This window comes from Zalophus californianus, chromosome 8 (assembly GCF_009762305.2).
Source record: "Zalophus californianus isolate mZalCal1 chromosome 8, mZalCal1.pri.v2, whole genome shotgun sequence".
NCBI lineage: Eukaryota > Metazoa > Chordata > Mammalia > Carnivora > Otariidae > Zalophus > Zalophus californianus.
The window spans coordinates 108,972,525-108,994,580 of NC_045602.1; the positions used below are offsets into that span (position 1 = coordinate 108,972,525).

General features: G+C 41.7%; 1 protein-coding gene across 4 annotated transcripts in view; it reads right to left on the reverse strand.

The window, feature by feature from the left end:
* Positions 1-13,820, reverse strand: part of CDS2 (CDP-diacylglycerol synthase 2) — a 57,951-nt gene extending 44,131 nt beyond the window's left edge. The window contains exon 1 of one of the 4 annotated variants that reach the window (XM_027621200.2): positions 13,551-13,820. In XM_027621200.2, the coding sequence (XP_027477001.1) occupies positions 13,551-13,607 (57 nt within the window). In that variant the 5' untranslated portion in view covers positions 13,608-13,820. Of the gene's footprint in view, positions 1-9,210; positions 9,288-13,550 lie in introns of those variants that run through there. The other 3 variants (XM_027621202.2, XM_027621199.2, XM_027621201.2) reach the window with 3 other exon arrangements.
* Between the last annotated feature and the right edge of the window lie 8,236 nt (positions 13,821-22,056).

A 22,056-nucleotide genomic window follows, 5' to 3' on the forward strand; every position in this document is an offset into this window, starting at 1 on the left:
AGACCTAGGAAAGAGGATGTCCAACCACAGCAACTAGGAATCAAGCAGAACCCTCTAGAATAAGGAGATGTCGCCTGTCTGATAAAAAGCCTCTAGGAAAGGCTGATATCTCTGGAAGAAATGGTTCTTTGTCAGCAGTGCTCAAAATAGCTACTCTCCTATAGTGTGTTTTCAACAGACCACTATGTGAAAACTGAAAATTCTCTGTACAGAGAATTCTGTGGAGCAGATAGAAGATAGAAATGGCAACCCATTCAAGAGAAAACTGAGAGTCTGGCTGACATCCCTGTGAAAAAACAAAGCCCATGTGGCCCTTACTCTCCCAAAACTATAGGGGGTGACAGACGTCAGCCTCAACATGGCAGACTAGACTGCAGCAGGAAATTCTATTTAAAGTGGCCAGTGAAGGAGACCTTTGTGCTTCTACAAACTACCCTCATACTCAAACAGTAGGATGGGACACTACACACCGACAGTCAAAGGGAGTACAGAAGATTTATGATTTATGCCTTCAGAGGGAAGCCCCTGGAAAAACTGGCTAAAGGCAATCAGAATGCAGGCTGGCTGGTCAGTCCCCCTGAGCCTGCTTCCATATGTGACATAATGGAACCGACCATTCCTCAACGGATTATTTTTCCACCAATGACCTCTTATTTAGAAGACTATTATTATTTTGAAGACTGAATTTATCAGTAACTGATTCATTTCTCCAAAGAGAAGTGCCCCATCACACTAAGAACCTAGCCATGGCCTCCTTCTTAGGCCCTTCAGGCAGCAGGAGAGAGCTGCCAGGACCTGCACCCCCACCAGCAAGTGACTGTTCCAACATCTAGGGAATGTACTTTTCTGTTGCAATGGTGGAAAGAGGCTGCTGTGATGATTTTTATCTGAAGTCATCTAGTTAAAGCAGCACCACTGGGCGCCTGGGTGGCTCAGTTGGTTAAGCGACTGCCTCCGGCTCAGGTCATGATCCTAGAGTCCCGGTATCGAGTCCCACATCGGGCTCCCTGCTCAGCAGGGAGTCTGCTTCTCCCTCTGCCTGCCGCTACCCCTGCTTGCACTCACTCTCTCTCCGTCTCTCTGTCAAATAAATTTTATTATTTTATTTATTAAAAGATTTTATCTTTTAAAAATATATAAGAACTTAGCAAAATCCATAAAATGGGAAATGTATAAAGGTTTATTGTTCAGAAAAACTTAGGTCCTATCACTTTCTGAGATACCATCTTCCGTGAAAAGATTTTTGGACCATTGTGGAAAATAACGTTGGCAAGGAAATAACACAGTCTGCTCCTCATTCTACTTGACTTCTCCATTCTATTTGACACAGCTTTTCTTTCTTCTCAAAAACTTGTTCTTTCAGGATCTGGTAGCACACCACCCTCTCCTGACTCTTCCCTGATCTCCTACCCAGTGTCCTCTCCTCCATCAGCCAACTCCAACTGAACACAGGTACTTCCCGTGATCGGCCGTCAGCTCTTGCCCTTCTTAATGTCAAGAGCAGAAGCCCAGATTTCAATCAAGAGGAACCATGTTTATCCTTCACCCCAAACACAGAACAACAAAAGTGTTGCAACAGGCTGCTTCTAATGTAAGATCAGCTCAGTCTCTCAAAACTGAAAATTTCCTGTTGATGAAAGCAGACAGAGCACATGCCTTTTAACCTCAATATCCCACTGAACTGAAGTCAATAAGCACAGTAAGGAATAAAACCATGGCCTTTTAGGCAGAAATAGTAAGGGACAGGGACCAACCACATACATGAGATTTCAACAAATTTCTAGATAACAAAGTAGACTGAAGAACTAAGATGGAGGAAATAAAACGGAAAGTGTAGCCAAGAGCATATACTTCAGAAAGCCTCCAGAGAAAATAGAAGCCCTCTGCCCTCTGCTACCGTGGAGGAGTTCTGGACTGAGATCTGACATACGAGATGGTAGATGAGATTTAGGAGGTTCGGCTCCCCATCCGCTCAACCTAAAATGAAGCCTATTAAGCAGCAGGCCCCATCTAAGCACACAGAGGTCTCAGACAAATTCCCAGTCAGGAGAAAGGTAAGCCAAGACATTACTGCTCATTCTTTCCTTGTCCAAATGGGAAAGCTTATTTGGGTTATCCTGCCCCCTTCAGCCTGACCCTCTTCCACAAGTGTCCTTGAAGGGGAGGGGGATGGAAGATAACCTTTAGTGCATGGCAACCAGACCCAGTGAGACTACTGGACATCAAACTGCGATGCAGAACTCTGGGCTGCATACAAGGACTAACAACTGGATGGGCTTGGTGTCGCCCGCCTTGGGAGTAAGTGGTATGTTCTGCAGACTGGAAGAAAAGACTGATCAAGCAAGCACACCCTGCAAACCCTCCCCAGTTAGCATTTTCCTGGGAAGACACACAAAGATTGTTAATATGCAAACTACATACAATGCACATGATCCTCAACATGATGTTTTCAGTCAATGTTTATATAGGAAACAAACATCTGTGTCTCAAAAAATCCATTTTTTTTACAGACTTATTTATTTTTAGGAAGAGAGAGTGAATGAGAGCACGTGGGCGGCGCGGGGGGGGGGGCAGAGGGAGAGGGAGAATCTCAGACTCCCCACTGAGCACGGAGCCCAACGCAGGGCTTGATCCCACAACCCTGAGATTATGACCTGAGCCAAAATCAAGAGTCAGACACTTAAATGGCTGAGCCACCTAGGCACCCCCATTTGACATTTTTAACAAAACAATACATGGGGAAATTTTTGAGTTATATTCCAAATAACAGTGGGAGGAGGTCAGAATCATTAAACATATCAAATCATTAGTCAAAATTCAAAAGGAATGTATGGTCTTCAAAATTACTGGTATTTTGAGAGTGGTCACATTGGCAACATACACTCTGTGAATATATGATAAGAGGCTTTCTTTTAGGAAAAAAAACGGCCTGATGTTTTATAGCACCATACAAAGAAATTTTTAACATAACAACCAGGGGTATAATAAAGCTATATTCTGTAGTTTTTTCATCCTAAAGCATGGTCTACAAGAAGATGAAAGCTTGCCAGTTCAGGAAGCTCTACTACAACACCAAGCAAACATGACTGGGTTACACAGTCTGACAATCCACTTGATAATGGATCCCATTATTAGGTTGACCATATAAGATATCCTCCAAACCGGGACACTGCAGAGCAAAGGAAAGTATCACCCACTTCATCACATCCATTAGCAATGACTGCTTCAACCCTTCTCTTCCTTGGTGAGTAATACAGTTCATTAAAGCTGCAGTTCTTGCCTTTTTTTTTTTTTTAATCTCAAGACCTCTTTACACTTTTTAAAAAAGATTTTATTTATTTATTTGACAGAGAGAGAGCATGCACAGGCACAAGCAAATGGGGCAGCAGGCAGAGGTAGAGGACGAAGCAGACTCCCCACTGAGTTGGGAGCCCAACGCGGGGCTGGATCCCAGAACCCTGGGATCATGACCTGAGCCGAAGGCAGATGCTTAACTGACTGAGCCACTCAGGCGCTCCCCCTCTTTACACTATTACTGAAGATCTCAATAGTTGTCTATGTAAGTTACATTAATCAATACTTGCCATTATTAGATATTAAAACAAATTCCCAAAATATAAGAATACATAAGTGTGGCAGTTTCTTAAGAAATTAAACACAGAATTACCATATGATCCAGCAATTCCACTTTGGGGTCTATGCCCAAAATAACTGAAAGCAGAGATCCCAACAGATATTTATACACCCATGTTCATGGCAGCATTATTCATAATTTGGGTTGTTTGCAGGTTAGGGTTACTGCAGAGAACACTGCTTTCAATATTCTAGAACTTGTCTTTTAGTGAACATTATGAACATTATGCACAGATTTCTATCAGGTAATCACCTAGGAATGTTCATAGAATTTGTATAAATGTAGGTTTTATTTAAGATTTTATTTATTTATTTGAGAGAGAGAGAGAGCACGCACATGAGTGGGGTGGGGTGGTGTAGATGGAGAGGGAAAGAATCTCAAGTAGACTCTAAGCTGAGCGAAGAACCCAGCCCAACACGGGGCTCGATCTCACCACCCTGAAATCACGACCTGAACTGAAACCAAGAGTTGGACACCGAACCGACTGAGACATCCAGATGCCCCTATATATAGCCTTCAGTAAATATTTGCCATACTCCCACAAACAGTATATGAACTCCACATACTTGCCATCCCTTAGTATTTTCAGTCTTCTTAATCTTAGATATGCTGATGGGTGTGCAGTAAAATCTCATTGTGGGTTTTAATTTGCACTTCCCTAATGACTGATGATGTTGGGCACATTTTCATATATTTACTGATCATATGAAGAGCCCATATGTCTTTTTTACATATTCATTTTGTAGGAATTCTTTACACAGATTCTGAATGAGTCTTGTGTCAAATATTTTTTACATCTTCTCATCTGTGGACTTCCTTTTCATCTGTAGACTTCCTTCTCATCTGTAGATTTTCTTTTCATTTAGTTCCTAATTTTAATGTAGCTCTATTTACCAACTCTTTCTTTTACAGTTAGTGTTTTATTAGGGGCTTTTAAATATCACTATACCATTATCACACCTATAAAAATTAACAATTCCTTTATATTAAATCTCCAATATTTGAATTTACCCAAAATTTTCAATTTTTTTCATAGCAGTTTGATTGAATCAGGACCCAAATAAGGTCCAAAAATCATTAATATACCTTAAGTCTTTTAATGTGTAGATTTTATCATATCTATTGCTCCCACTTTTCTTAAAATGGGGCAAGATGTCTCCTTGCCATGTATTTTCTAAAGTAACCAGGTCATTTGTCCAGTGGTGTTTTTCAATGTGTTCTCCTGTCCCTTGAATTTCCTGTAAACTAGCACTTAGAACTAAAGTATTGATAGGTTCAAGTACGATTTTTGGACAAGATTCCTCCTCTAATTTGTACCTCCATCAAGAGACACACAATATCTGGTTGTTTGATGGTAGCAGCATTGATGGTTATGGTCTCGTTCTATCAATTCAATGGGGAGTTGAATATATTATTTCTTCATTTATTCTATAGACACTTCTAATCAACTATTTGGTTACTCTAAGGTACAGTTCCTATGGGAAAAGGATGATAATGCCTCAGAACAACCTCTTTCTAAGCCCCATTATTTAAAGAAGAAAATTGAGGCAAATCATTGGGGGAGCCAGGTTATAAACCAAGCAGTCCAACCAGAAGTCTGTGCTTGTAACCACTAGGCTATAATAATGCCTCTTCTAAAATCAGGAAACAAGTGAATACTCAGTGTGTCTTTGTGGGGAAGGAGAGACCACAAAGATAGACACTCTCATGCAGTTAGGGTGGCTACAAATTTACTGCAGGAAGGAAATATATTAATTGTATCAAAAGCTTAGACAATGTACATCCCTTTTTAAATCAGCAATTCTAAACATAGAACCTATCTAAGGATATGCAGTGCAGAAAGGGTTTTTTGTGTTTTGTTTTACTTCAACAAGGGTATTTCCTGCAGCTTGCTTATAAGACCAACACTTAAACAACTTAAAAGCCTGACTGGTTCAATAAGTTGAGGTACAGAAACACAATGAAATGACACATAGACATTAAAAATGATGCTGGTTATATATTTACAGACTTGAACAATGTTTAGGGCATATTCTTAAGTAAAAAAAATAAGTTATAAAACTTATACATAGTACATGAATGTGCAGTGCATATAAAAAGAAAGGCTATGCACCAAAACATCAACAACAGTGGTTCTCTCTCATTGGCAGGCTTGAGGTGATTTCTTTTCTTTTTGGTGCTTCTACAATGAATACCTTTGTTTTTTTCATGTGTTTCTTTCATAGTAAGAAAAAGTTTGAAATACTGCTTATAAAGAACTTAAAGAACCTTAACGATGTGGGAAAATGCTTCTGACAGCATAAAAAGGCAAGCTATCAGATCATACATGGTAACTACTATTACAGCTGTGTGCAACCACATGCATTTGAACAATGGTTGTTTCTCTGCATGATGGGATTGTTGGTGGGTTTCATTCTCATACGTATACATTTCTGTGATTTCTACAATAAATATATGCCTGATGAAGTAACGACATGGAGAAGAGCTAAAATAGATTTTAAGAAAATAAGGTTTAAACAGGTAGAGGTAGGGAGAAAGGTGACAGAGAAAAAGCACAATTCAGGAGGTGGAAACAGCAAGAGCCAAGACTGATATCACAGGGGTACCAAGCAAGAGGAGGGACTGGGTAAGAGAGAAGACTTTATAGTCTTCTACAGCCAGAATTCTTTTTTCTTTTTTCCCCTCTAATTAATAGGGTGATTTCAGAGCTGTTAAGAGGATAGAAAGGACAGATGGACTAGAAATGACTGAGTACAAATCCTGAAGGGAGGGAGCTCACTTAGAGGGTTCTCAGTAGTGCTGAACTATGTGAAATATGCAAGAGCAACAGGTAAGGAATCCAGGTAACACCTGGTTAGAACCGGTCACCTGGATAGGGTGAGGGAACAGAAGACATAGGGACCAATGGATTTAACCTAGAGCAACTTAGAGATCTGATTCTACTTGCAGAAGAGACAGAAAGAGGGCCAATGTCTAGAACAAGATAAGTCAGATTTGAGATAGTCACTGGTTGAGGGATATGCACCAAGGAATGTCCTGAACGTCACTGAAACCATCAAGACTAGCAGGACATAGATTGTGGGGAGGAGGCTCTGAGAATCGCCCACTGAGGAATCTGGGGTCAATGACAGAAATCTTCTCAACATCAGGCACCCAGGAGCAGAGAGTATTGCCAGTAAATCCCATGTCTCAACGGCTCTTTCAAAAACACAGCAGAGTCTTCACAGAGAAGCCCCAGGCTGGCCCTCTGGTGACCCTAATACAAAGGACTTGGTGCCAAAAGGTAACAAAAGGACATCTGACTTTGGAAGGACATATCAGGTCCTGTACCAACAGCAGGTACTCACGAGCACCGGAACTTGGCTCAAGAGGCTGAGTCTGCGGAGCACTAGGGAGAAGGGGAGGTGCAATTCACAGCGTACCCTTTGCACCTTTCAAATTCTGAACCATGCACTGCCTAGTCAAAATGACACAATGAAGTTTAACTTTCTTGAAAAGGTCACTCAACCTAGTGGGCCCTATGCCATCCCCACTGTTGGGGCAAACAGCATGGGAACAAAGATTGGAGACTGGCAGGGTGAGCTGCCTAATGGATCCAGCCTACCATCGCTGGCACCACACCACCATGCCACAAGGCTTGGAAGGCAAGAACTCTGCCCAATGCCAGGAACAAATTCGTATTTTTCCAAGACGACCCTGGCAAAAATACTCATCAAGAGTCAGGGTCTCTATGTCTCTTTCACAAACCAGAGGCAGCATAGCACATGAAAGGCTGTGCTTTCTCACACCCAGCAGCCTCCAGCATGGGTCAGGAAAGGCAGGGAGACTGTCACAGCACAGGGAACACGAAGCCCTGTGCAGCAGTTACTCCACAAGCCTACTAGAAATGCAAACGAGTTCAGTATACTCCACCTGGGTGGATCCTAGAATAGATGGAAGAGCGCACAAATCAGAAACACAGTAGTCCCCTTATCTGCAGTTTTGCTTTCCCAGGCCCCAGTTACCGCCAGGCAGCCGGGGTCTGGAAGCAGGTGATCTTCCTAAGGTATCGTCAGAAGGTCAAGAGTAGCCAACCTCTAAGTCCCAGCGCCTACATCATTGACCTCACTTCATCTCCTCACACTGGCATTTTATCATCTCACATCTTCACAAGAAGGGCGAGTACAGAACAATATTTTGAGAGAGAACATGCTCACATAACTTTTATTATAGCATATGGTTGTAATTATTCTATTTTAATATTGTTGTCCATCTCTTACTGTGCTAATGTGCAAATTAAGGTTTATCACAGGCATGTATGTATAGGAAAAAACACAGTGGATAGAGGACTCGGTACTATCTGCAGTTGTAGGCATCCACCGGGGTCTTGGAACATATCCCCTGCAGATGGCGGGGGCGGGGGTGGTTAACTCTACTGATGCTCACATTCTTTCAAACAGTTTAAAGGATGATTATTTGCATCCTTTTGCAACTGTGAAATTAGCTACAAGATTCATTTTTGTGCATTCAGTTACATTTCTTCAAATCAATGGAGAAAGAATGAAATATTTGTGGAGTTTTGGAGCCAAAACTGGTATAAAATCCTGAACATTTTCTTCATGAACACAGACACCAGCCCTCCCTCAGAGCTAACAGAGACTGTATACAGCAGACACGGAGTCAGTGAATGTTCTAAGGAGAAGGTGTGTTGAATACTGAGTGACTGATCATTGCTGGAACAAGCGGTTCTGACACTGAAAATCATCATCTGGAAAGCAGCCTCATGTAGCTCAGTGTGAGGAGCCCAACCACACTGGGAGTTCCTTTCAAAGATACCCAAATGGCTGCTCCCAGGCATGGACTTCAGAATATATAAACCACCAGTAACTGGGAAAACTGGACCTAATCAACTTCTTCTGCCAATTTTTTTCTCTCAGAATCTCCACATTTACTGAGAATTTGCAAACACATTTTGAAAAATTCATTTGCTATTTTTCTGATTTTTATGGCCACATAAGAAAAATAGGTGCTATTTGCGTATGTTTTTAAAGTCTGTAAATTAATTCTGTACCCTTGCAGGCAGCATTATGCAACATAATGAGAAAAAAAACAGAAATAAGAAAACCTTCATACTATGACCCACTCTGCCTCTAACAAGCTGTGTGACCTTGAGCACGTAAACTCTCTGGGATATGGTGTCCTATCAAATAATGACTTCTAAGATCTTTCTAGTTCTAACAACCAATGAGAACTTACCATTTTTAAAAGATATAAATTCTTCTAATGAAATATCACAAATGTGTACAAACAAAACATTTCAAACAAAATCAGCATCAGCTCTTTTAAAGAAAAAGATTTTATTTTTAAGTAATCTCTACACCCAACGTGGGGCTCAAACTTACAATCCTAAGAGCAAGAGTTGCATGCTCTACCAACTGAGCCAGCCAGGCACACCAAAATTAGCTTTTTAAAAAAATTAAAAAAAAAAAACTAATTTTAAGTAGTCACAAAATTGGGAGTTGAGTTTTTAAACTTACATACTTTGATCAACATAAATAAGAAAATTAAAATGGTGGGTTATGTGACAAATCTTGTACCTTCTCTCCCTGTTTAAGAACCATAGTCAAGGGCGTCTGGATGGCTCAGTCGGTTAAGCATCTGCCTTCAGCTCAGGTCATGATCCCAGGGTCCGGGGATCAAGTCCTCCATCAGGCTCCCTGCTCAGTGGGAGCTCGTGCACGTGCACTCTCTCTCTCAAAAATAAACAAATAAAATAAAAATTAAAAAAAAAAGAACCACAGTCAAGGTTTACTGACTTTTCAATACCCAAAGTATTTCTCAATAAGAAAAAAAGTTGAAATAGAGCATTTCTCCTACATCTGTAGTTTTATAGCTCTTAAGATTTCATTTTTTCAGTAATTCACTCTTAAAAAGCAGAAAAACACTTTTAATTACTCACCACTGTCCCCAAATATATTATATCTAGTGCACTGAAGGGAAGATAATTGCATACAGCAATGCTGCTTCTACGGCTAAAGCCTGCCTGTGATTCTGAACACCGAAAAATTGAGCAAAGAAAATGAACTGAAAAGATAGGTCGGGGAGCCTGGGTGGCTCAGTCGTTAAGTGTCTGCCTTTGGCTCAGGTCATGATCCCAGGGTCCTGGGATTAGAGCCCTGCATCAGGCTCCCTGCTCGGCAGGGAGTCTGCTTCTCCCTCTCCCACTCCCCCTGCTTGTGTTCCCTCTCTCGCTGTATCTCTCTCTGTCAAATAAATAAATATCTTAAAAATTTTTTTAATAAAAAAAAAAAAGATCGGTCACAGAAGGCCAAGCCCTGTAATACTTTCCTTAAAAAGTGATGAATAGGAAAAAACTACTCCAAACACTCATAACTTGATGATTTAATCATCTTACAAGAGTGGAAGGTGAATATTATTTTTTTCTATAAAACTATATTTCAGGGGCGCCTGGGTGGCTCAGTCGTTAAGCGTCTGCCTTCGGCTCAGGTCATGATCCCAGGGTCCTGGGATCGAGCCCCGCATCGGGCTCCCTGCTCGGCGGGAAGCCTGCTTCTCCCTCTCCCACTCCCACTGCTTGTGTTCCTTCTCTCGCTGTGTCTCTCTCTGTCAAATAAATAAATAAAATATTTTTTAAAAAACCCACCTATTAAAAAAAAACAAACTATATTTCAGCTAGAAACAACCGTAGCTAATATACTATCACAATGTGACAATTCCTGCCCTACCTATGTAACATGCATATTCATTTAATCCACAGGAATATCCTCTGAAGCACATGCTACTTTATCACCTCCATTTTAGGGATGGACAAACAGAGGCTTTTATAAGCGCCTTGCTCAAAGTTACACAGCTGGTAAGTGGCACAGTCCCTGCTCCTAACGACTGTCTTCAGTTAAACTTTAAACTCTTCTTTCTAAATGGTGTCACTATTTCCTTCCCATGCTGGCTTCATCCATCTACAAAGGAAGCCTTGAAACAAGTAAAGCTCTAATTTAAGTAGCACTCCAGCACCTAAATACAGCAGAGCCTTCACTCTAACCTCCAAAACAAAGTCTCCTGAAATGCCAAACCCAACATAAATTTTAAGATGACAATCTTTTGGCCCATGTTTCATCCTTTCCTAACCTCCATTGGAAAAACATGGTTGGGCAGAAAGAGGATCATTCTCAAAGCTTAAATTCCAAGTTTCTTAAATTTGGCAACAATACTGTGCTTTGGGACTTTAAAATTATAAGCACGGTTCCCAGAGGAAAACATTTCCTTTATTAGCAATTGGCTTTGAAAATTCCATTCTAGGATGCTAAATATAACAAAATACCTTCTGACTTCTAATAAACACATTCTCCAGATTATTTTGAAACTAATGATTACTTACTTACAAAACAATTTTGCCACAACCATTAAGCAAATGGAACATTTTAAAGAATCTTTCAAATGTGTTCCACTTCTTTTAATGAACTGACCTGATACTATTTTCTGAATTCTTCTATGAAATAAGAAAGTTCTCATTTCACAATTCATTTCTTTAAAGAGATAGCCTTGTTTTATTCTAATTTTTTTTTCAAGATTTTATTTATTTGACAGAGAGAGAGAGATAACAAGAGGGAGAGCACAAGCAGGGGGAGCAGCAGGCAAAGGGAGAGGGAGAGACAGGCTCCACACTGAGCAAGGAGCCCGACGTGGGACTCAATCCCAGGACCTTGGGATAATGACCTGAGCTGAAAGCAGATGCTTACCACGGAGCCACCCATGCACCCCTATTTTATTCTAATTTTCTTAAGTTTTAACAGAAGAATATCAGCAAAGCCAGAATCATGAAAATAGGTTTTTCAAACTATGAAATAGAATATTTTTAAAGATTCTATACATTCATCAAAGGCACATAAAGCATTTCATAGTTCTTAAAATGTATCTTTATTATTAAAAATACCATACGTGGTAGTTCAGAAATACTGAGTGATGAGGCAGGGGAGGAGTTGACTGCCTTGTTCTGGGTTAATGGACTACATCAATCAGGTTTTTAACCAAATGCAGTAGCTGCTGTGTTTTAGGGAACAGGCACTTAGTAGAGCTCACAACCCCAGGCATTCTGTCGTTGTATAAGTGGTTCAAGTGCAGTTGTAAAAATTTAAGGTACCTTTAGCTGGACAGCTCCTCATGTTCTCCCTACCTAAAACATGGGAATGAGAAAGTAATTAAGACTCAACTGGCACTTTTTCTCTGGGAGACGGATCCAAGGAATTGAGTGGGGAGGGTAAAAACTTTCACCTCACAATCCCATGGGGTGTGTGTTTTTGTTTTCACCAGTAAGTATGGCTAACCATTACAAATAGCTTTTCAAAACATACAGCCCACTGGTTATCGTGCCTTCTTTTGTCTCCCTCTCTTCACACCTTTTAGGCCACAAAGTCCCTTAACGTTAAATCTTAAACAGGGCTACACAACCTCTAAACATCTAAATATTCACCAACTAGTATATGCAGGGTGGGGCAGAGTTCTTTCAGGCCCAACCAGGATACTTAATGGGAAGATAAGAGATTTCAAAGTACCATTTCTCTGCAAGTGACTCCTACGCTTGCGCTGGAACCCTGAATTTTCTCCAAAATTTATTCCAAAAATTAATATGAAGAGTTCTCCTTGAATGATCCACTGTCAACAGCAGTAACAAAAAACTTGTTTAACACCCTATTATCTTTCACCCCAAACATGCGTTCTAGTATAACTGCTCTGTTGACACCCTGTCCCCAGATTTTGTGCTTTCTTCCTTCCTGGTGTTTCCCTGACGTTCCTTTCCTCCAGTTGTCAAAACCTGCAAGCTACATACATAAGTGGCTGCTGTAGGCCTGGTGTAGGACAACAGGGATTGGTGGCAACAGCTGTTCCTCAGCTCCAGCCCCATGCTAATCAGGTGGGACTATGATAGCAGATCTTCCAATTATCCACAGAGGCCTGAAATTCAGACTGTTAGGAGAAACGTTCTGGTTTTTTAAAATAGCATGTGACCAAAGAAAACATGTGCAAATCGCCCGTTGGCAACTCCCAAGTTAACCAGCGTCTTCCATTCTGGCCCAGGCTCCCTCGGTCCATTCTACACACCACTGCCAGATCCATTTACCAAACACACTGCTCCAGAAGCTCGAAATATTACCGCCAAGCCCCAACCCTTACGCTGCCATTCAACGTCCACTGAACCAACCACTCTCCACCTTCCTCAACTCTCCTACACAAACCTTTCACTTCAATGAAAGGTGTCAACCCCCCCATCCCTCACCCCTCAACCAACTGCGTCCCCGCCAAGATGGCCTCTTTTTTTACCCTCCTGCTCTACCCCATCAATGCCCACACTTGAAGCAGGAAACCTACACGGGGAGTACACCTTCCAACACCTGCAGACGACGTGAGTCAAGAGACCTCTCTGCTTAATTTAAAACCAATAGATTGCACTTTCAAGAAAGAACTTAAATCTCCTAAGAGGCAAATTCCATGGCCTTGTCTTGATAGCCGCCTCCTCGCCCAAATATTTTAAAGGGGAGCAGAGAGCTTTAGACTGGCTCAGATGAGTCTCCTGCCAAAGAAGGCTTTACGGGGTCCCGATGTCTCCACACCAGGAAGTCCTCGGGGAGGTGGGAGACTGGAAGGGGACCCCCATCAACCCTGCGAGGCAAGTGGCCCCGCGCGCTCCTTCCTGCGCCCGGGAGATGCCACCCCCAACCAGACCCCAGAGCCGGGGTTCCGACCTACCGCCCCTTCGTGCGCGCTCCGCCGAGGCCCCCACCCAAAGACCCTCGGCGCTGCCCGGGGACGCTGTCGGCGGCGACAAAGGGTCAGAGAGCGAGACGACACCTCTGCGCGCGGCCCCCGCGAACCTCCCGGGGGCGCCGCTGCCCGGCCGCGCCAACGCCGACGCCGCCGCTACCTTGTCCTCGGGCGGCGCGTCCGGCTCGCGGACCGCCCTCTGCCTCAGCTCGGTCATGCTTGGAGACCCCGGCGCTACGTCGCGGCAGGCGAGCAGCGCAGCCGCCGGAGCGGGCAGCTCAGCGCGGGCACGCGCGGACTCCGCTCGGCCGGCCCCGCCCCGCCTGAGCGGCTCTCAGGACCCACCACAGCCCGGCTGCCGGCTGTGGAACTCGGCCCCGCCCAGCGCCGCCGCCGCTCTTTCACCCGGGCGGAGCACGATCTGCCTCCTCCAGCACCCGCTCCGCTCGCTCCCCTAAGGAGGGCCCCGGAGCGAGCGCGCACGCGCACCGCCGCCATCACGGCCGCAGAGATCCACCAATGGTGAGACTCCATCAGGGAGGAGGAGTTGTGGGGGCGGGGCGGAGCGGAACGGAGAAGCGTGCATTGGACTAGCTGCATGAGGAGGCGGGAAAAGGCGTGTGTTTCCGAAGGAGACTAGCCAATGGGAGCTCCGGCCTGACAGCGGACGGCTGGCGCTGGCGCCCGGGATCCCAGAAATATAAATAAGAAGCTGTGGGGGGGGAGGCGTCCTACAAGGTCTAACCTGGAGGCAGCTTGGTACTCTCCGCTTCGTGTCCTCCGTAGCCAGGGCTTGCCCCTCACGCATACAAAGCAGACACTTGTTAGGCCCTGAAGTGGAAAACCCTGGGGATCCCACCTGTGTAAGAGGAGAGACTCACGTGATAAGGAAGTGAGACCCAAACTTTAGTCGGCTTTGCTTTGCCAAGTACTTATTCATCAATTATGCTAACCACTGAACTAAGTAATCGCTTTATCTCATTTATTCTGCCGGGAAGTAGATACGATTTTTATTTTACAAAATCTTTCACGGTTTTTCAAATTTCTTTTCTGTCTTCTGGACTGTTGAAAGACCTTTTCTTAGACAGGAATGATGCCTACTTCGTTCATAGTGAATGTTCACTGTGTACCTGACATATCCTAGTACTTGAATGGATTTAAAAATTCTCCTAAAGGAGGACACCTGGGTGGCTGAGTCGGTTAAGCGACAGCCTTCGGCTCAGGTCAGGATTCCAGGGTCCTAGGATGGAGCCCCCTTTGGGCTCCCCTGCTCAGTGGGGAGTCTGCTCTTCCCTCTCCCTCTGCGCCTCCCCCCCCCCCCCCCCGGCTCATACGCTCTCTCTTGCTCTCAGATAAAATCTTTAAAATTATCCTAAAGGAAAATTATTCAACCAAGGTCTCATAACTACAAAGTTCCCACTAGGAATTAGAACACAGATCTGTTACCAAAGCCTACGATACCCATTGTTCGTACTACCTGCCTTCCTAAATTCATTGTTAATACCTGTATTGTTCAAACATGGCCTTCAGCGGTCCCTGTTCTCTGCTTTGCCAGTGATGTAAAACAAGTATGAAATGAGGTCCCTTCCCCTAAGCATACTGTAATTTAACAAGGAGAGAAACTTGCACACGTAGGAGTTGCAATTTCGTGTTAGCAATTTTGACCTTAGCTGTGGGTTCTGGGCAAAGTAGTGAAAATTCTGAGAAAGGCATTCTATTTTCTTGATTTCTGTAAGTATATTCCCAAGCTTCTGCAACAGTGCTTCACAGTGACGGTAAACTAGGTGTGGAGGAATACTGAACACCGGGTGTGCTACCAACAACAACATTGCACAAAGACTTGATGGTTTTTTTGTGGGAGGAGAAACAGACCACTCCTTTCAGGCCATAATTTGTTTATAGAAAGATTTGCTTTCATATTTTGTTGTTTGTTTCGATGTTACTTATAAAAGTAAATAGCATAGTAATGGTAATTTTAAAGCTCTTTTAATCTGTTGAGGACTGACCACCATTTTGACCAATGTCAGTGGTTACTTCTTCATCTGAAGATCAGACACCTCTTGAGTAAATTAAGCAAGTTTTATTATCTCAAAGATGTAGGAAGGATGTCAACACAGAGAAAGCCACAAGGTCATCCTCGGAGATAGAGGTAGATAGAGATGTATCCATATCCTCACCCCTAGGGTACGTAATTGTGAAAGATAACAGCAGTCCCTCCAGCTCAGCTGTTGCCTTTCAAATCCAGCCTAATATAAGAAGGCTGGTAGAGCAGTGCATATAAATCAAAGTTTCAGAATGCACAGCATGATTACTAGGGTAGGTAAGCCCCTACAGTTTGGCCTGAACAAACTTCTCAGCCATTGCTCTCAGTCTTCTTAGGCTGAGTTTAAACCAAGTGCATTTCTGAAGTTAGCGCTGGAGAGAACAGGGAGCAGGTATTCAGACCCCTGAAAGTCATACTAATAGGTCTTTCAGCAAGCTTTAGGGTCTCTATATAAACTGTAGAAAGAAAGTAAAAATTTCCCCCTATCTCCAGCCCAAAGAAAAATTTTGATCCTTTACTTTTTTTTTTTTTTAAGATTTTACTTATTTGAGAGAGAGGAAAAAAAAAGGCACAAGCAAGAGGAGCAGCAGGCTCCTCACTGAGCAGGGATCCTGACACAGGGCCTACCGCTCCCCCTGCTTGTGCTCTCTCTCTTGCTCTCTCTGTGTGAAATAAATAAAAATCTTTAAAAAAATAAAATAAACAGCAACTTTTTAAAAAAATTGTTAATAAACAGGGGCGCCTGGGTGACTCAGTCGGTTAAGCGTCGGCCTGCATCTGCCTTTGGCCCTGGTCATGATCCCATTGTCCTGGGATTGAGCCCTTTGTCGGGTCCCTGCTCAGCAGGAAGCCTGCTTCCCCCCCCACCCCCTCCCCCGTCTGTACTCTCGCTCACACTCGCTCTCTCTCTCCTCAAATAAATAAATAAAATATTTTTTTAAATTGTCAATAAACATAAACAGACTTTATCTGCTTTTTATCTTGCCCTCCGTATCGCCTTTTCACTTCTTAGTTTGACAAGTGTTCTCAGATAGCTAAACCCAGCTTAATGAGGCAACATGCAAAATGGAATTGGGAGTGCACTCTGCGGATTTGTCAAACTTCTTAAAGCTTCAAAAATGCCAATCCTGCCCTCCCACAAACTTACAGACCTACTCAATCATTAGACAGTCCATCTAAATTATGTCGGTCTCCTGTCGGCGAAACTGTAGGTCACATTTTTTCAAACCAATAGTCTACGTGGAGGCGCAGGTGGCTTTAAGCAAATATTCGTCTATTGATCACACATGATGAAACAGTACTACTCAGTCCTGATTATTTATTAGAATTACCTGGGGAGCTTCTAAAAGACTAATGGAGGGCCTACCCTAGACCAACTAAATAAGAAACTGGAGATGGATCCTAGAGGAAATAGGCTTTTTTGTTGTTGTTAAGTTCCCCAGGTCTTTTTTTTTTCTTTTCTAAAATTTCATTTATTAGAGAGAGAGAGCATGAGCAGGGCGGGGGATGGGGGAGGCAGAGGAAGAGGGAGAAGCAGACTCCCCGCTGAGCAAGTAGCTGGATGCAGGACTGGATCCTAGGACCCTAAGATCATGACCTGAGCCAAAGGCAGATGCTTAACTGACTCAGACACCCGGTGTCCCTCCCCAGGTGTTTCTAAGGGGCAGCTAGACTTGAGAATCACTCTAATACATGATAATCACCTTATAAAGAAAGTTGCCAGAAATTATACAAAAGAGTTTACAGCATTTTTCTCTCCCAACGTTCATTAACATTTTCTGATCAACAATTATATCTAGAAAGTGTGGAAAATGCAGAAAAGTATAATAGAAAACATTGAAATTATTAGTGGTACTATGAGCCTCAGGTAATTACTGTTATTATTTACATTATTGCATTTTCATTCTATTTTCCATGCACTTACACTTAGATATAACAATTATAGAAAACTGGAATGCTACTATTTACACCATTTCATAACCTGACTTTTCTATCATTAAATGTTCTTTAAGAATGGTATTTGAAAGGCTGTTTGGTATGCCATCTTACAATTTACCATAATTTACCTAATGGTATTTTGTTAGAACTCAAGGTTATTTCCAATTTTAGAGGAATTTTTATTAATTCTATAAGTTTTTTTGTTTGTTTTGTTTTTAATGTGAGTAGGTTCCAGGCTTGGTGTGGAATCCAGTATGGGGCTTGAACTCACAACCCAGAGATCAAGAACCAAGCTGAGATCAAAAGTTGGATGCTTAACCAACTGAGCTACCCAGATGCCCCTCTATAAGAAATACTCTTAAACATGCTTCATCTTGGTAAGTACCTCTGATTACTTCTTTTTTTTTTAAAGATTTTATTTATTTATTTGACAGAGAAAGAGACACAGCGAGAGAGGGAACACAAGCAGGCAGAGTGGGAGAGGGAGAAGCAGGTTGCCCGCAGAGCAGGGAGCCCAATGCTGGGCTCAATCCCAGGACCCTGAGATCACGACCTGAGCCGAAGGCGGATGCTTGATGACTGAGCCACCCAGGCGCCCCTTTGATTACTTCTTTAAGAAAAAAATCCTAAAAATTGATTTTGGGTCTCAAAGAATAAATAAAATTTGAAGGCTTTCATACACATTACCAAATTCCCACCAGAAAAATTATACAATTTATACTCTAATCTTAAATGCATGGAAGTGCCCACTTCCTTGATTTCTTCCTAACAATGAATGTTGACCTAATTTTCATTAATTTGGTAGATTAAAATTCTGTCACCCTTTAATTTACTTTTTTGTCTATTAATGTGGCTAACCATTTTGTTCATATACTTACTAAGACGGAGCCGTGGACCCTGCAAGCTAGCTACTTCTGGCTTTTGTTTGAAGGCATAAAGTCCCCTTTTCTCTTGATGAGTTTGAATTGGATTTTCTGTCCTGGAAACATAAAGTGTACTAACGAACACGTGCTCTTAGCCATACTGAAGTTTTAAAACTTACGTAGTCATTCCTTAGTTTTATGGGATTTTCCTTTTATGTTTAGAAGCCCATAGCAAGATCTTGTAAATATTTACCAAAAGACTTTTACACATCTTATTGGGTTTATATTTACTTGAAAAAAATTTTAAAGTTTTTATTTTTAAATAATCTCTATACCCAACATGGAGATCACCCCGAGGTCAAGAGTCCCATGCCCTGAACCGGTATTGATTTGAATTTTGAATTTATTTATTTGAATTTTAATTATTTAATCTATCTGGAATTTCTTTTGGTGAACAGTTATTAGGAAGAGTCTATAGCTTTATTATTTCCTAGACATTTAATCAAGTTTGATAGTTTACTTAATACATTGTTTCTCTCCCTGATTGGAATAGCACCTTTACCAGATGTTAAAGTGATCCTCTTAAAACACAAATTAGATCATGTCAAAGATCTTCTGATAATTGTCCCTTGCACTTGCAAAGTCCTATGAGCTCTCACTGCTGCTTCCCTCTGCAACCTCACCTTGCACCAGTCTCCCCTTTTATCAATGTGTCCCAGACATATCAATTTTGAGTTCTATTATATGTCAATTATATCTCAATAAAACTGGGGGAAATTACCCTAAAAAATTCTTTGAATTGTAAAGCAAACTACTACCTGAACATCTTCTACATATGCTGTCCTTTTTCAACATACTATTCTTTCACGCTAGAATACTCTTTCTTCCATTCTCCAAACAGCTAGCTTTTCTGATAAAATTCTACTACCTTGGAAGGCCCTCTCTGACCACAGGTCATTGCCATTCACATGCCCTCATTTTTCAACTGATTGTGTGCAAGGTGGGTGCCACCTGGGTGGAGTTAGTTGCCATTTAAAATATCTTCAAATTGATTACACTTAGATCTGGCATTAAACCAAAATGTTATTATGTAAGCAAAAAGTAAAGAAACAGAGTAGCCAAGCATACATTTGTCATTAGTGAAGCAAATGGTCCTGCCTGGAGTGAACCGATTCCACATTTTGCAAAGGAATGAAGACTCTAGGACAACTAAGAAAGCAAAATACTCACAAATGGATAAAACTACTATGTTTTGATATTAAAATGTATGCAAAGGATAGTTGATCATACATAAAGCAAGAAGGTGCCCATATCAAAATTTACCAATGGGAAACCATCAACAGAATGAAAAGGCAACCTACTGAGTGGGAGGAAATAATTGCAAATCATGTTAAGAATAAGGGGCTAATCTTACACAATAACAAAAACCATACAATCTAATTCAAAAATTGGGCAAAAAGTCTGAATAGACATTTTTCCAAAGAAGACATGTGGATGGCCAACAGGCATATAAAAAGATACTCAACATTAATAACCATCAGGGAGATGCAAACAAAACCACAATGAAATATCACTTCACATCTATTATCAAAAAAAAAAAAAAGCAAGAAATAAATGTTGGCAAGGAGTTGAATAAAGGGAAACCTTGTGCACTGTTGGTGGGAATGTAAATGGGTACAACCACAATGGAAAATAGTATGGAAGTTCAGGGGCGCCTGGGTGGCTCAGTTGGTTAAGCGACTGCCTTCGGCTCAGGTCATGATCCTGGAGTCCCGGGATCGAGTCCCGCATCGGGCTCCCTGCTTAGCGGGGAGTCTGCTTCTCCCTCTGACCCTCTTCCCTCTCGTGCTCTCATCTCTCATTCTCTCTCAAATAAATAAATAAAATCTTAAAAAAAAAAAAAGAAAATAGTATGGAAGTTCCTCAAAATATTAAAAATAGAACTACCATGTAATCCAGCAATTCTACTTCTGGATATTAATCCAAAGAAAATGAAAACACTAACTTGAAAAGATATATATATCTGCATGTTCACTGCAGCATTATTTACACTAGCCAAGGTATTGACAACCTAAGTATCCATTGATGAATTAAAGGATACAGAAATCGTGATACACACACACACACACACACACACACACACACACACACACACACACACACACACACACACACCCCAGAATATTATTAACCCACAAAAAAGGATGGAACCTTGCCATTTGCAACAATATGGTTGGATCTTGAGGGCATTATGCTAAGTAAATAAATCAGATAGTGAAAGACAAATACCACATGATCTCTGTGGAACCTAAAACAAAAACAAAAACAAAAATAAAAAACTGAGCTTACAAATAGAGAACAGATTGGTGGTTAACAGAGGTAGGGGATGGGAGTGGGAGAAATAAGTGACCTGCTCTCTTGTTTGTTTTTGTTTAAATTGACTTTAAACACTTAAAAAAAATTTTTTTTAATTTACAAATGGATGGCACAGACTTGGAAAAGATTCCAGAGACAAGAGTGTAGCACTCTTGAGAAAGCTGCATCAATACCTGTGATAAGAGTATGCTAGCATATGGAAACACAGCCGTATCAGCAACTGTGAAAAACTGAATGTGGAGAAATATTAAAAATGCCTTAATTCACTTTGATTATATTTTTATGTATGCTAAAGAGTAATATACAATACAAATATTTTAAATAATCTAAAAGTTCAGTAATTACAAAATAGAAATTCTAAATGATAAAGCAATGTGTGACGGTTTGACATTTTATTTTTTTTCTTGTGCTACATGAAAACAATGGTGCATCTTAAAGTTATCTTGCTTTCAGGGCGCCTGGGTGGCTCAGTTGGTTAAGTGACTGCCTTAGGCTCAGGTCATGATCCTGGAGTCCTGGGATCGAGTCCCACATCGGGTTCCCCGCTCAGCAGGGAGTCTGCTTCTCCCTCTGACCCTCTTCCCTCTCGTGCTCTCTATCTCTCATTCTTTCTCTCTCTCTCTCTCAAATAAATAAAATGTTTTTAAGATTTTATTTATTTGAGAGAGATAGCGAGAGCAGGAACACAAGCAGGGGGAGTGGGAGAGGGAGAAGCAGGCCTCCCGCCGAGCAGGGAGCCCGATGCGGGGCTCGATGCGGGGCTTGATCCCAGGACCCTGGGATCATGACCTGAGCCGAAGGCAGACGCTTAACGACTGAGCCACCCAGGTGCCCCAATAAATAAAATCTTTAAAAAAAATTTATCTTGCTTTCAATGAAAAGATTCATCCATTAGAATTGCGAGAGAGAGAATAGATTAGGGAAAGGCAATATTTGAAACAATAATAGTTGAGAATATTCTAGACTTGATGTAATATATAAATCTTCTGACTTGGGGACACTAAACTCTCTAGACAGCATAAATAAAACTAAATTCACATCAAGATACACAGTAGAAAAACTAATTCTACAGACCAAGATAAGAGAGCAAATACAACTAAGGGGAAATGCTATAACCAAAACAAAAGAAAAATAACAAAATGGGGGGAGGGAAAATATATATAATAGAGAAATGATTAATATATAAAGTGCTCCTTGTAATCAATAGGAAAAAGAGTTTAATAGAAAAGACAAACGTACAATGATCACTCTTAAAAAATATATATGAAAGTTACCCAACCTGTAACAATTTTTTAAAAAGATTTTACTTATTTATTTGAGAGAAAGAGAGAGCATGAGCAAGGGGAGGAGCAGAGGGAAAAGGAGAGGTAGAAACAAACTCCCCGCTGAGCGGAGCCGCCTGTGCAGCTCCATCCCAGGACCCTGAGCCCAAGGCAGACACTTAA